The following is a 16,325-nucleotide window of genomic DNA, read 5'->3' as shown; positions in this document are numbered from 1 at the left end:
TGCTTTAAATCACTTAGAAAAGCAAGACAAGAGCCTGTGAGGCTTTGCCAGCCAATACATATCCCCATTGGTAAGGAAATATTGGTGGCAGGAAGGAAGGTAGGTCATAAAATTACCTCCTTCATTTATCAGTGAAACTAATTAAAGACACTACAACTATTAACTACCATCTTTATTGGTCCATTTCAAAATACCTTCTGTATTTTAAGACCTCAAAGAAAAGTTCCATCAGCTAGAGCATTTAAGGATAGAGAAGAAAATGGCATAGAGAATTCCGTCATTCTATTTCATGATCTTCTCTGCAATTTAAAACTATATGCAAGCCTCTTGTGCACATTGTAATGGCATCAGCCATCATTTACTTTTTGGATGCATGAGGATTGGCAATAATGATAGTTCAGGCTTAAGTAATAAAACCTCCCGTTACAAAGGAGGGGTATTTGAAATCTTAAAATACTTGTATTTATCTATCTACACTAGAACTTTACCCTACCACACGTGGTATAAAAAGGCATATATGTAGATTACTGCACTGTCCATATCAAACTAATGTAAGTGGACCTAAATATGTACTGATACAAAATCCATGACAGGTAGGAAAATGATGACATGTAACTCACTACAAAAATTTTAAATAAGGAGGAATTTCTCCAAGTTGTCAAATTTTGAAAAGAAGATAAAATAATGAAACAATTGGATTATTATCTAATGCACTTAAATAAACATGCTCTGCTTGAGAACCAATCCAGATAATCTTATTTTCCTCTAATTAGAAGTAACTCTTTCTCTGAAAAAAAACCTCAGGCTAATTCTGCAGAATGCACAAATATGGACCAAAGGTCTCTCTTTTAATCAAACTGGAAAATAAAATCTATCATTTTCTGACAAAAAAAAAAAAAGGCCATATTGCTGGATATGCTACAAAAATTCATCTTGCCAAAGCTGATTCCTCCTTGACTGAACCTGTTTGGTTTTTTTCCCCCCACACTGTAGTTTTTAGCCCAGATGAGACTTTGCAGAGCATCTTGGAGAAGAAAGGGTGTCACCCTACCTTTTAAAGATTTTCTAAGACTTCTGATGTTGACATTCTTGTAGTGAACTTTCTCACACACTTTCTGTAAATAACTCATTGTTTTGCATTCTTTTATGGAGGAGGAGAGAGTTGATAGACTGTTAGTTTGACCAGTGTCATTGGATAGGTGTCACCGCCACCCTCCAATTCACTGTCACTTTTGGAAAACTATAAATGCTGGAGTCAGAAAATAAACTTCCCTTTTTCCTCGCCTTGAGAACAGCGGTGTGTGCTTGTGTTCTTTCGTGTCCTATAGTGATAACAGGGGAAGATGTAACAGTCGGATTGGCCCATGTCTCAATGTCTCATGTTTGTTTCTTTAAAAAAGCCTAGCTATTAGTTAATAATACTTTTTTTCCTATCCCCCTACACTTTAAGATTCACAGATTAGAGATGCTGTTGCACTATACTCCAAGCGGAAAACAACAAATCCTTGTTTCCAGACCTCTACACATATATATATAAAGGAAGACTATCAGGCTTTCTCATATCCTGCTGAAGGAGAAGCACATCCCACACTGACTTGGGTTTCAGAGGAAATTACAGCACTACTAAAGAACTGGAAGAGAGAACACTGTCACTGCAGAGTAAATTCAGAGTTTGAATTGAACTGTAAACCACCCTCCTTCAGCTCTCCACCATATTTGGCATAACCAGACTATTTTGCTGGGGGAGGGTTGCCTGTGGCATGCTCAAATGCCTTAAGTAACTATGGCTGTTTCCCAAACAACTTACAAATGCCCATTCCTTCTACACTATTTCATCATCCAGAGCAGCACAACCATCTATTTAGAGAGCCCCAAACTGTTTCCAGGGAGTAGGCTTCTTATTTAACTTTCAAACAATTCTATGTGTTTCATTAGAGCTAACTCTTTTAAAGCTGTGTCCTAGTTCTGACCAGAACAGAGTTATTTTTACAGGAGCCAGGCAAGGTGGTACCTGTAGTCCCAGCTACCCTGGCAGGCATAGCCAGACCCTAAGGTTACTCTCCTATCACCTGCAAGATGGAGAAAGCATTTGGGAGAGTCTGGATGGGGACACTGATTTGGGGAGCAGTATTCCTAAACCAAAACAAGCTTTTAAGAGTTGCAGATAAAAACGTATTTCCATTTTATTTTAAGAACTTTGAAAAATCCTGTAGGACATTTATCCTTCAAATTCTGATGTTTTTGTTATGAACAGAGACCCCAGACTTACCAGAGTATATGCTGCATAATTCCTGTATAACAGACTTATATAGCCATATAACATTATATATCATAAATGATACTTTTAATGTGCAATTCTAACCTATGATTTTGTTACCCAAATAGGATCATTGTATATGCCATACAGTAGCTGTTACAAAGGTTCTTACTGGTGGCTGGGAACATTTTACACTATTGAAAAATGATATACCTTAAAGTAATTTCTTCTTTAAAAAGTCATTAAAGCTGAAAATTATTATAGAAGTAAAGGAAAATATCCATGCAATATTTAGTCAAAAAGGACTTAAGTATCAGAAAGTTCTGGCAAAGATATTGGGAAAATGGATGATTACTTGTCATTATGTTTCTCTGACAATTTCTAAAAACATTAACTAAAAAGAATATCAAGAATTACCATAATGACTATATATTCTGATATATATTGGCTTAGGAAGGATATTATACTGCTATAAATACAGAGAGTTTTTAAAACAACCATGAACCATCAAAAAAAAATAAAATTCTAGTCTCATGGTAATAGGTAATATGAGCTCCATTCCAGAGAGAAAAAATTGAGATTAAAGTGGTTAGTTCAAAGACTAAAGAAGATTTAATTAGCAAAACTAATTCATGAATACCTAACTCCAGATGGTATGCTCATATCACTGGTATTTCTTAACAGTGATAATACACAAAACTTTTAAGTGTACTTATCAGCAGGTCTTAAATGTTTAAAGTCTGATGTTTTATATGGCAATCTGTTCACTGAAATCACCTTCTCTCTCAAGCCTTTTTTCCCCAAACTCTCATTTTCTATTCAGTGCAATGTTATATTAATCACACTGCTTATTTTATTATTGACATTAAATGAGCCTAAGGAAAAAGAAATAACTACTGTACAGAGCAATATTTTGGGCTGTTGGGCTAAAAACTGGTTGGAGTTTTACTAACAAGCTACATATAAAAAATTTGAATATACACACCAAAACACTGAAAGGGAAATTCCAAATGCTCAAACTATTTTTAAATGCCCAATGTGATATTTATTAGGACACACACTGCTATACTTAGGAGGTACAAAGAATGTGTAGTGAACAGCAAGCTGAATGTCACAGCAATAGCTATTGAAAGCTCTGAAGGTATTAGAGGAGAGTATTAGGTATTAGAGTTGTCAGCACAACGTAAGCTTTTAATAATGAGCGTATCTGAAGAATGCTGTACCTTAAAATATTTCATGTCCTTTGGTTTCCAGTCACCAGTAGCGATTAAAAAACAATAATAGTAATGGAAAATAATATTTTATTGCATCTTTTTTGTTTGTGGGAAATACAGTTTCTCTACCTAGCTTAGCACAAAATATAGTAACCATTTTTCCTCACTGAATGGAGGTGAATTTTTAGTTAAGCATCTGCTCTTTATAGCAGGTCAACTATTTCCTGGAAGGAGCCTTAAACTCTACTTGCAAATGTAATGGTACCAGGAGACTAAAATTTCATCAGTAAATATGACCAAGCAACTAATACCTCTGTGGCAGTCTAGCAGTTTAAGCCTCTCTAATTTCTACTTCTTTAATCAATGTCTGTCCAGGTATAGGAAATATATTACAATGATCTTCCATGTTCAGATGTGGACTGCAAGGCCCAGAGGAAGATTATCCTTTTTGAAGATTATTTTTGGTACCACAGGGAAAACTAGAGTTAATGAGACATAATAAGCACAATTATTTTGTGTGCCATTGCAATTTTATATTAAACACAAGGTAATCATCACCACAGAATGACCCTCAGTCTAACTGAAAAAGACGTGACGGCTACCACCCACTTTTAAATTTTTTATTTGTTTTTACACTTTGGGAGGCTTCCTTTGCTATAAAAGAACTTTCAGATAATGAGAATTGCTTTATATCACTTGGGCTGCTCATTAAGTTGAAGGCAGAACAGAGAAACACTTGTGTCTTTCCCTCCCTACGGTCAAAACATGCACACACCCACTTCAGAATCCATAAACTAAATTAATCAGTCTTGCATATTTCTCCCTCAAGTGCTGACAAACTGTAACAAGGTACTTCTTGGATCACTTTAAAGTTATTTGAAATACTAGTCATAACCAGAACAGCAGAATAAGACCAGTAAAGATGCAGCTAAGGCACCCCAAGTCCTCACAAGGACTCCCTCAGCCAAGGGAGGGCAGCTGCCTGCCACACAGGGAGGCAGCCAGCAAAGCTGGCACACACAGGGTAATTTGGAGGCAGCTTCACCACCTTCTTCTCACTTGACTCTCCCACGGTGCACTTTCAGGGTTTTTTAAGAGATAATCCATGCTCATGCTTTTGAGTATTTTTCCCACATTGTCAGTGATTGACAAAAACAGCCTGGAGAAATGTAAACTGCAGAAAGGCTGTGGCTGCCTGCAGGAGTAGAGGCTTTCTCACCTGCGACAGAACACGACTCTGCCTGCACTGCCTGCAAGGTACCCCCGAAGGGACCAGAAGAAAGTACCAGTGAGGTGATTATCACCCATTTCTTCCCTGAGGATTGAAGATGGAGAAGCTGCTGAATATGCTTGCCTCCAAGTCCCACAGCAGCAGATAAGATTATAATCTTACACATATCACAACACAGAGGACCTGGTAATAAACCACCACAAGAGACAGCTGCATTTCCAAAGCAGTTCAGCCACATTAGTACACAAATGCACCCATGCTAAAAGCCTGCCTCAACAAATGCTCTTACGACTACAGCACATCGGCTCAGTGTTGCACAGCAGTCAGCCATCAGTGGCATTCAGCCTGCTAGACCAGAAAACAGATGGATCTGGAACAAAACACTCATCTTTTTGTTTTAGTAATGCTGGTCTTCACAGATTCCTATTTCTTTATCAGTTTCCACACTGTGAGTTTTTCGAGGGATGCGTCGTTGCTTTTTAGATTACGACAGAAGCAGCTCTTGTTGAGAAGAAGCTGTTTTCAGGAGACGAGAGAAAAAGCAGAACTATCAGGGAAAATTATTCGGCTACTCCACAATTTTCAGAAGTAAGAAAATACTATTGAGGAGAAACTTGCTACAAGCTGAGGAAAGCAGAGAAATGAGGAGTGACAGCTTCTTCTTAGTAGCCTAAAAATAAGGAAAACACTTCTCCACTCTACTGTTTGACTGAGCAACCCATTGTCCCACTCTCTGAATAGCCTATTTATCACTAGAATTCATAAAACTAGAAAAAAGAGGCAAACAAAAAATAAATTGTTTTTCCTATGTCAGCCTCATTTAATTAGTGAAGAGTAGTTTGAATTGTTGATCTAATGCTTTGGCAGGATTGGCAGCCAGTCTAGTCCAGTCAGGCTTGCCTGACTATATGAGAAATAGAAAATAAAATTAGCATAGTCAAAGCCAAGGATAATTTTAGAAATATTTACAATAATGAATAAAGTTGGGTGACAGGTCACATTAGTTAGGGGTGTCGTATACCCAGCCTTGTTGCAATGTATGTGGGCTCGTAAATATTCAGCAGAAGTTTAACAGGATATTTTAAGCAGATTTATTTAAGTCAGCTCAGTCATGTCTATATCACTGCTTGACATACTGTCTTTGCTTTACACATCTTACAAGACACTTAATGTCAGCTTATATGGCAAGAAACCAGACGATCATGTACACACGAGCCTGTGCATACTGAGATGTGTAGATGAAAACAGCTCATCTTGTCTCCTGGGAGCATAATACCCAGTAGTCGAATTTCCAGACAATGCTGCAGCCAATCCTACTATTGGGCAAAAAGAAGCATGTTGGGTTTTTTTTTTGATCACAAAATCTGCCTCATTGCAAGCAGACAAATAATAATGTCTGGGCATCTCCACCAAGGACAAAAATTGAACATGCATTAACTAACCAAGTGCATACACACTTTTCTTTCCAAGGAATTCCAGTGTTTTAATACAAGTTTTTACTGTCACTAAACTTGTACCTCTCAGAGCTTCATATAATCACTCTGGTATGCTGGCTCACTGTTCAGTTACTTCATTTCTTGCTCTCCTGTGCTAGTTTCTAAAAGAAAGCAAAACAAATGGGATGTGCTTGTTCACAATTTAAAAAACTCACTTACTGCAGCAACATGTTCAGTAATTTTCCTAGGGTGAGAAAGTATATGAAGAAGAGTTACAAAATCAGACTGACAAACTACTAAAATGCTGCTTTGCTGGGCATTTTATCTGCCAAATCTACTTTTTCACTCTCTATCAGCTCACAGTAACCACCTGCATTTGCCTCTTACTATCACAGCTTTTAGACAAAGGCATGATACAGCTGTCTAATCAAAATGCACAACTCTATCAGCAGATGACTTCACATCACATAAGGGGTTTCTGAGCAGAGCACTGAAAAAACTCAAGTACTCAAGCGCTGTCAAATTTTTCTTTCACAGACAGGCAAAGCAATCAACTAATCCCTTCTCACTTCGGATGAACTGTGAATAAGGAAGGCTTAGTCAATATCTACATTGCACTCACAGGTGATATTTTGACCATTCTCATATAAACTTGCATTTGTGCCAAGAGCAGTACAGCCAGGCAGCATGGAGTTCAGGATCCAAGCTGGATCTGCCATACATGCCTGAAACCACAGAGCTGCAGCTAAACATTGTTGCTGATACCTAAACTGGCAGGTTTACTGCCTGTTTGGGTATGTTTACACTAGCTGTGGTCACATCCCATTACAGCATAGATATAACCTTTGAGACGTGGCTGGGCAATGTTACAAATAGCTGATATTTACACATGAGCAGGAAGGCATAAGTATTTGACAATAACTCTTTACAGTACTCGTAGGCAAGGGGAACTACAGTAATTTCCTAGGCTGAATTACACCTGACTTCATTTCCTCATTTTTATTATGTAGAATTGACATTATTTGCATCAGATGAAATAAAGGAACAGCACTTCCCTGATGCTGTCCTTTACTACTTCTTCTATTTTCTAATCAGAGAAAACAGAACATTTGGTAAACTCACAAAAAATGCTCATTAGCTTGCTATATACCAAATTCCAAATGGAAAAACACCAGGGTGGGCTCTATAATACTAATAGTGCATCTTTAATTTCAAAACACAGAACTAATACCACTGAAAAAGAAAGTATCCCCTTACCTTAGGGTCTCCTTTTCTCCATGTCAATGCCAAACCTGTAACACCTAATCAAAACACATTCCTGCTTTTCCCCATCTTTTACTAATGTACATACTACTGCAACTTGAAATGATATTTCCTAAAATACTCTCTTTAGATGTTGCTAGTAAAATCAGACAATTCAAAGGCAAAGACAGACAGGAATAAGTAAAACATTCACCATAAAGAGCAAAAATTACCTTTAGCAGGGTTTACTTTTATCCCTGACCTATACAGCATCTCCTCATTCTGCCAGTCCCCATTCCTGACAACAGTCTTGAGTCCATAGAAAACAATTAATGCAGCAGTGGAACAAAAAACCAAGTTCTTCAGAAAGCGCTTTTGGGCTTTGACATAAAGGGCCCTGACACCTACTGTAACCAGCAGGCAGAAGCCCATACTAGGAACATACAGCACACGCTCTGCTATTACAAAGCCAACATAGAAAAACAGGTTTGTGGCAGGAACGAAGGGCACTATTAACAAAGAGAGAGACAGAATGACAATGTTCTCGGTTGAAGGAAGCTGCAGTTTCTGAATTTCATGCTTTTTTAGGCCATTCTCTTCTTTTGATGCAAAGCTTGACTTCACCTCCAGTGTCTTGTACTCCATCTCTGGGTGACAGCTATGCCCATTAGCATTTTGCTTGCCATTCATTACAGTTTTCCCATTGAATTCTCTCTCATTGCTGGAGCCCTTCAAGCTAAAGTAGGCAAGGAGGAGGAGTCCTGCATAGAAGGCCACAGTGTGTAGATTCCTCCAGTCGCTGACTGCTTTTAGAAGAGGCACAGCATCCATAGACCAGTCAAAGCTGAGGGTATCTGGGCACAGCAACAGCCAGAGGTTCTTGGTCGGCAAGTAAAAGAAGGTCAGGGTACGTGTGAGGAAACTGTCTGAGTCAGCTGCTGGATTGTCAGAGTTAGAAAAACTTGGGGGCCTGTTGCCCATCCAGTACAAGCGAACACCCAGCAGTGCAGTTCCCCAGGAGGTCAATAAGCCAATGCTGAAGAACAGGGTCAAATTCTTTCTCTGAAAGAAAAAGAAAAAGCATAAATCAACACTAGGTATTTATTTGTGTAAATTATACACAACAAAGAACCAAGAAAATATCTGATAGAACTCTTTTTCAATAATTTGAAACAAACACAATAGATCTCCATCTCTGACATTTGGATCGCGCCATGTTGGGGTACATTGTTGACTACAAACTAAAGGAAATTACTCTTTAATTTAAGCTCTATCAAGAACGCATCACAGAATGCAAGCCTTCAGATATTTTAGGGCTGTCAGTCCTTGTTTAAGATTTAGTTGTACAATGCTTTTGAAACTCTTATTCTAGAGGAGTTTATGGAAGCTTACATTAGTTCCTACATAATCTTCTGGCTGTGACCAAAACACGAGTTTGCCTTAGCTAGATTTAAAGTCTGAAGGATGTTCCAGATCTATTTTCTTCAATCAAAGTCTCTCCCCGAGGCATTTCACTAGAGAACCAATTAAAATTTCCAAGAAAGCAAGAGAGGAAAACAGGTGCAGATTCCATATTTAGGTCTGCTAGCTCCTACCTACTAACTTGGAGCCTTCAGCTCTACCTACTCCAAAGTCCCACTTCATTTTCTATAAGACACAAAAAGTTACACCTCCACATGAGGAAGGGCTTCTTTACACTGAGAATGGCAGAGCACTGGAACAGGATGCCCAGGGATGTTGTGGATTCTTGTTTTCTGGAGACATTCAAAACCCACCTGGATTTGTTCCTGGACAGCCTGCTCTAGGTGACCCTGCCTTGGCAGGGGGATTTGAGCTGGACAATCTCCAGAGGTCCTTTCCAACTCTAACGATTCTGTGATCTCAGAGCCAAAAAACACACTGGGGTTTTTTCCTCAAGCACACCATAATAAACAGTCCAAAACTTTTCACATCTTTATATGTATCTAAATAAAATTATGGGAAGCACACAGCTCACTCCACCTACCAATGTCATCATGCTAGCAACTTGAAGGATCTGCACTTATTTATGGAACAGCAGAACATTTTTCAGCAGAAGCTGCTTCTTGGGTAAGCTCTACTCTTGATTACATGGGCACCCTAAATGAAAGCTGGTTTACATTACTCTCTCTCTATGTAAAAGCTAAAATATATGGGGTTTTTATATTTCAATTTCTTAGATTCCTTTTGTAAGGAACGAAAAAAAAAACCTATTTGCCAAATAGCTGCAGATACAGATTAAGTGCTTTGATTATCTTTTCCCCATTATTAGAAAGAATTATTTGGGAATAATTTTTCATTTAATTAGGTTTGATTTTTCCATCTCACACTACACATTTGCGGGATGATTATTCAATGTTTACTTAGTTATTCAGAAGCAGAACCTAACAGTAGAATGCTTTATCTTATTTCTACAAAACAATTAATTTTTCTTCTTTGTGGGTGGGATCAACCCTTGATATCATAAATTACAGATGATTGCATTGCTTCATTTTAGGTCAATTACTAATAGTTTTCTACAGTTTACTGATATTTTCCTAAGAAGACACATTCCAGTAATGATAATTTATAGTTTATCTTATAATGTATCAGGAAGAAATTTATACATTTTCACATTTCTACAGAGTTCCTCCTTGTGAAGTTTAAAATATTAAACATCAGTTAGATTCATTAATTCAGTTATGCTACATTACGGAATTTAATGGAGGCATTAGTAGGGAACAAACAAATTTATAACGGGAACATTCATGCACTTGGATTGTGAGCATGTAAAAAATGCTGGCACTTTTTATACACAAAGTAAAGCCTGTGTCCAGATTTCATTTGCCATATTAATACCAGTTTGATTTACTAGCTTTTTTACATTCTGGATAATCCACAATGTTTTGGTAATATATCAGCCAAAACCCTCATCTACACATCATGATAACTACATTCCCTGGAAAGCCTGTTAGAACAACTTACTTTTATTTTTAAGCTGGGTAATACCTTACAACTCACTTCACATACGGTTTCATCCATGCCTGCCAAAACTATTTAAATGTTTATAATGTTATAAAGCTGTGTAATATAAAGCTGTTATCACTGTTATCACTGAAACTCTCAACTAAGTTTACATTTGGAATAAAAAGATTATTCAGATTTCATGGATTTGCATGTATGTCCTCACAGTAAAATCTCATATCCCAGGTTTAACTTGTCCTTTCATTCTCATCATAGTTTTCTACATGAATTTTTTTTCTGTCCACCGTTGTGGCTCAATAATTTTCAAACTCATTTCCTTCAAACATACACATAAAACAACTCTCAAATGTTAAGCATGACCTGTTTGCTCTCTCATACATCCTTCTTACGAATCTCTCATGAGGAGGCTGCTAAAACAGAAAGAAGCTGGAAAGTGAAAGATAGTATTTTTTGTTCTTTGACTTAGAAATAGTCTTTTCTGCAAGGCTATGTACCACTTGAAAGACTAAGATATCCCAAATATTAAGGAAGTGAAACTTGATTAACAGATGAAAAGTGAGCTTCCATAGACTGATTAGGCCACTTTGTTATTTTGTTAATACTTACTTAACAACTGGAAGGAAATCTCACTTTTCTGAAGTCCTAACCATTGAACTTTTCAATTAAATGCCAAGAAAGTTCACATTACAAAGTTCTCTGATAAAACCACGTGAGTGCAAATATGCTATTTCTCATGGATAATAGTGAAACCTACTAAAATTTTCAGGTCTTCCTCCTATGTTAACCAAATACTAACAACTAGAAGTTTGCCTCTTGCTTCTATCCCAAAAATGTTAACAATCTGTAGGTTCAGAGCTAATCAATCTTCCCTGCTGGAGTAACTATTTGCAGCCTCTCTTTTAAGCTTTACACTTTAGCTCTGTAATATCTGGATCCTCACGCTTGTAGGTTTTACAAAGAACACAGATCATCCACATACAGGATATATGTGTCATGCTGTAGCAAAACTTTTTTTTACTATTTTTTAACCATTTTACATGATTTTCAAATGAAATATCTAAGCACTCACTCATAGAGCTCAGAGATATCTGAGTAGGTTTAGCACCCCAACATAATCATCATTATTCATCATGCTGTAAGGCACTGGCCAAGTGGAGACTGAGCTCTGGTAGATTCTCAAACTCAGTTAACTGACATCAGGAGTGAAGTGCAAATTTCCTGTTGCTGCCTCAGACAAAAATGGTTTGCATTCTTCCCCAGATTTCACACATGGATCTTTTCAATAGTCAGTAGCTTTACAACCTTTTAAAATTACCTACAAGTTAAGTACAGTTAGCAATAACCTGTATAACACTGACACACCATTGTGAATTTTCAGATTTCAGAGGAGGCTTAGTCTAGAGGCAAGAAAAATCTGTCCCTAACACTTAAACATCTGTCACAACAATTAAAAGTATGATGCCTTTTTCCTTTCTCTTTAGTATTCAGTTTTCCAATCTCACAGACAGCACTGGCCTAGAAGGGAAAGACAAATTCATTCCCCTTTTTTTTCTCTCTCAACATTCATGATTTTTGCATAACTTTTATCCCTCTGTGCTAATATAGTCACAGATAATGAGAAAGGTTTAGCACATATTTTTTCTTTACTTTCTTTAAGGCTTTGGAAGAAAATCTTTTAAATAATACCCCAGTAGATTTTTGCCTGCAAAGGAAATGCTTTCAAAATGAACTCTGCTCAGACAAGCACTTTCACTAGTAACTCTTCTGAGCCTCCTGACAGCCTGTGCTACTCTGATCTGATTGTGTACATTCAGCGCAGTCCAGGAGCAGAAGAGATCCTCTGTAATGCTTGGCAGAAAGGATTTGGATTACTATACTCATGAGCCCTAATCCAGCCCATCTGCCATATGTTTTGACACCCCCATAAATCCTCTAACCTTTCATAAGTAGCCATTTTCATCTGAGGAACAAAAGGAGCACTGATTTAGATCAGATTTAACATATCTCCTGCCTACTAACAGGCAAGTACCACCACTGCAATTTTAGTCTTTCTGACCGTAGAAACCTTATTCATCACCCTACCAAAATCCATCTGCATGACCCACCCACATTGCACATTTCCCTTGCATTAAATCCTAATTCCTCACTTCATTATATTGCCCTTAAATAAGGCACTGCAGCAGATTTCTTAATTGGGCAGCCACTGCCAAAACTCAGTCATCACCTAAGTGGTATCCAAAGCATTTTCAAAAGACACTGTTCTTTTAACCTCACACTGTCCATTTCACAAACAGCATTAAATATGGCACATGATTGAGACAGTCCAGAAATCAAAATCATCACACAGAAAATGTTATTCTTAGAACTCAGGAGATACAGTGATGAAAGAAGATGTGTCATCAAGGATTACTCACAGGAATTTCTTTTCCAAATTAGAGTTCCTTAAATATATGTTGGCTTGAAAACTGGGACTTCCAAAAGTACTAAAATGCTGCCAGATCACTGGACTTACAGCATCTTCTTCCCACCATAGGGAGAGGTTCCTGGAAAATAGATCTGCCAAGTTGGAGTCAAACTACAATCCAAAAACCTCTCCCCACCAGGAATGAAGCTATTTGCTACAACTCCTGCTGGGTCACAGTACTGAGATGGAAGTGGCCTTTAACGCTACCTGACCACCTGCCCTGTTAATTCCTGCTTGCATGACCCACTAAATGAGGTTTACTCATATTCACTGGTGATGCAACAACTGACCTGAAGGTGTGTTTTACCTCAGAGCTGGAACTCTGTCAACAGCTTTTCCAATATTGGGATCAACTGTGCATATTTAATGACATTTAATTCTAGTGTTAAGACCCCACACAATTTTCCTCCAACAAGGAAGTGCAGTCACAAAACAGCTAAAGATTATCTGTACATAGTTTTATTGTAATTAGCCTGTAGCACAAGTTAAACAGTCATTATTACTACTGACTTGCCTTACATTAATTAGAGTTATAAATACTGGCATTTAAAACTGCCAAAGTCTCACTCTAAAATCCTTCATTCTTTAATATGAATTTTTAAGTACCAAAACCAAAAAAAAAAAAAAATCCAAACCCACAAAGACTCTAGCCTCTCCATTGAAAAATAGTTATAAAGATTACAGGGGAAAAGATAGGCTGCATTAAGATCAGAATCTGCATGAATGACTGGAGATAGTACAAGAGCAGAAGGACTTGATACAGACAGGAGAACACAACAACAAAGCCTTGGAGAAGTAGATAAAAGATGTAACTTAGGCAAACAGAAGTCATGCAAAACCTAAGCAGGACACCAGCTCAACTCTGCAAGGCTGAGAAAGCAAAACAATGATATCACAGTTAAAAGTGGGGCTCAAGGAAAAGCCACCTGAATGGGACACTGGGCACTGAAGACCACTAAAGACCCCAAAGAACCATAAAAGGACTTCTGATAAGGGCTGTGACAAAATAAATAATGTAATACATATGTATCAAGTAAGTGGAGACAGCTAATGATTAGTGTGTATGACAAGAATTCTGTTTACCCAACTATCAGGAAATGTTGATTAGTGGAAGGATCCTCCAAATTCCCAGCACTGCAATAAAGTATGCCTGCTTTGTAATACTCAAACCCGTGTTAGAAAGTTTATATTTGGCCATTTACAGTATGAATATACAGCAGTTTGATAAATCAGTTTTCATGATCAGCATGAGGAAAGGCTTTCTATAAGTCCACATAACTAAATGCTGTGTAACAATGGTGATGCTATGGATGTCTACCCAGAGTTATTCCATCTATCTGCAGCAGCAAGAACTTTACACAGGAGAGAAAGCCATTGGGACCAAGAGACATTCCTGGACTGCCAGATTGCTCAGAGATGTTGTCCAGCACCATTGTTACCACTGCACAGGTAGGCAGCTGGTCATCACACCTGCATTTCCTTTAACAGGTACTGTCTCACTCAGAGGTTTTACAGCGAGGGAAGAGTGCTGCACTTTCCAGACTAGACAAAACACTGAGAGCTCACTGAACACAGAAGTATGTTCAAAATTATTTTGAAATAACAGAGAAATGTTAGGAAAAATAAACTTGTATAAATGGCAGGGGCAACACTGTTTGCTTAAAGGTACACAAGTAAGAGAAGTGGAGCAAGTAACTGGCTCATCTTCAGAGCAGCATAAGGGATCATCACAGATCACAAACAACTCTATTAAACCTCTGCTAGAAAGGTAAACACTGTACTTGTACTGAGGCTACAAATGAAAGCACATCCTCCAAGACACATGAAGTAATCTTCTCAATACTAATAAATCCTAAAAGGATCCGGTTCCAACACAGATATTTCAGAAATAAAAGGAGGAACTGGATAGAGCAACACAACAGAGTAATTTGTTTAAGTACAAAGGGAACCAAAGGAAGATTCCAGCTGTGAAAAATGGAATCAGTTTCCTTCTACCACTGCCACACAGACTACAAGGAAGCAGGTCAGTCTAATAGATGAGTGGAACAGCTGAGGTGGGGAGCACAATTAGCACAACACCTGAGCAAATGGATCAGGAGGCCTGCAGAGCCCCAAGGAGAAAGGAAGCCCTGCCCCAGTCTCACTGGAAACACAAAAGCTGTACCTGGGAAAACAAAAGCTTGAGTCTCTATCCTCTTGAGTAACAAATACACATGAAAATGAGTAGCAACAGCGAAGGCTCATGATATAATTTATATCTCCTTCATCACATTAAGTAAATCTAACCTGACAATACAATTTACTAAAGCTCTGCTTATTGGAATAGATAGATATGCAGTTTTTCTTCTTAACCGTTTCTTCTCCTTTTCTATACAATGTTCTGCCCTCCTTATGAAAAAAGAAGCAAAGAGCTGGCAGGCTTCAAAGAGCACAGACTGCAATCCTACCAACCTAACACAAAAAATTGTAATGGCACATTTCCTGTTTTCTAAATTAATAAGAGGGCAATAAAGAAAAACTAAAGCCTATGAAGGGGTTTAATATGCAGTGGGAGGAAAACACACACTGTTAGAATGTAAATAGACACATACTGACCAATGGATTTTATGACCAAAATGTCATTAAATTCCAGATTAAGCCTCTAGCAATGACTAAGCAACTTTACCACCAACTAGAAGAACGTCATCAATAACCAACTTCTGCGCATGGGATAAACAACAAGTTTAGGTTTGACAGAACAACCTCTCTAGGTGTAACAGCTATCAGCTGGAAGCCCATCAAGTTTACAGCAGTCAGTTGCTACAGTGGATAAAAGGATTTTAGAGTGGATCATGGATAACAACCAGCATCTTATGTGTGGGTTTTTCCATTTTTCTGTTTGCCTACTGAAAAAATATTCAAGGTGCTTTGTTTTACTTGTACTTTGAAAATATGTCAAAAGAGCCAGCAGCAAAGTAGTCTTGAAACTATACTCCTAACAAAGAAAAACATTACAATTTTGAACATTTAATTGTAATTCTTCTAGTAAAGCTTTAAAACCTACATTTCAAAGAGAAACACAAGTAGTATTGAAAGTTCCATGCAAAACACAGAGCCTGCTTATTAACTCAGAAGGCATACTATTAAGGAAGATTCATTTAAGATCAGCTAGACTCTTATTTCCTTAAAAAATATTTGAAGTTGATTGTTGTGCAGTTATTTTATTTTCAGATCTAGCAGTTTAACAAGATAAGGAAAAGACTGTTAAGTGACTCAGAACCTATCTGTGGGACAAACTGAGGCTAGGTGTAACTAATATGTTGTTTTAAAAAAACTCGCCTTCCTTCTATACTCACAAAATACATTTATTTATGAAAAGGCACCATAGGATGGCCAAAAGACACTCCAAAGTAGTTAAGTATTATGTTGGAACGCAGTACCCTTTAGGAGTAGGAATAAACTTCACAGTATCAACCACTTACTGGGCATTTATTTCAGATGCAGTGCTTATTCTAAATAG

At 37.7% G+C, this 16,325-nt stretch overlaps 1 protein-coding gene across 3 annotated transcripts in view; it reads right to left on the bottom strand.

Moving 5' to 3' along the window:
- Nucleotides 1–16,325, bottom strand: part of TMTC2 (transmembrane O-mannosyltransferase targeting cadherins 2) — a 237,376-nt gene that overhangs the window by 90,628 nt on the left and 130,423 nt on the right. For all 3 annotated transcript variants that reach the window (XM_064702014.1, XM_064702015.1, XM_064702016.1), the window contains one exon: nucleotides 7,614–8,442. In XM_064702014.1, the coding sequence (XP_064558084.1) occupies nucleotides 7,614–8,442 (829 nt within the window). The remainder of the gene's footprint in view (nucleotides 1–7,613; nucleotides 8,443–16,325) is intronic.

This window comes from Zonotrichia leucophrys, chromosome 1A (genome assembly GCF_028769735.1).
Source record: "Zonotrichia leucophrys gambelii isolate GWCS_2022_RI chromosome 1A, RI_Zleu_2.0, whole genome shotgun sequence".
Classification (NCBI taxonomy): domain Eukaryota; kingdom Metazoa; phylum Chordata; class Aves; order Passeriformes; family Passerellidae; genus Zonotrichia; species Zonotrichia leucophrys.
The sequence above is the reverse complement of the archived record's forward strand: the minus strand, read 5'-3'. Positions and strand labels throughout refer to the sequence as shown.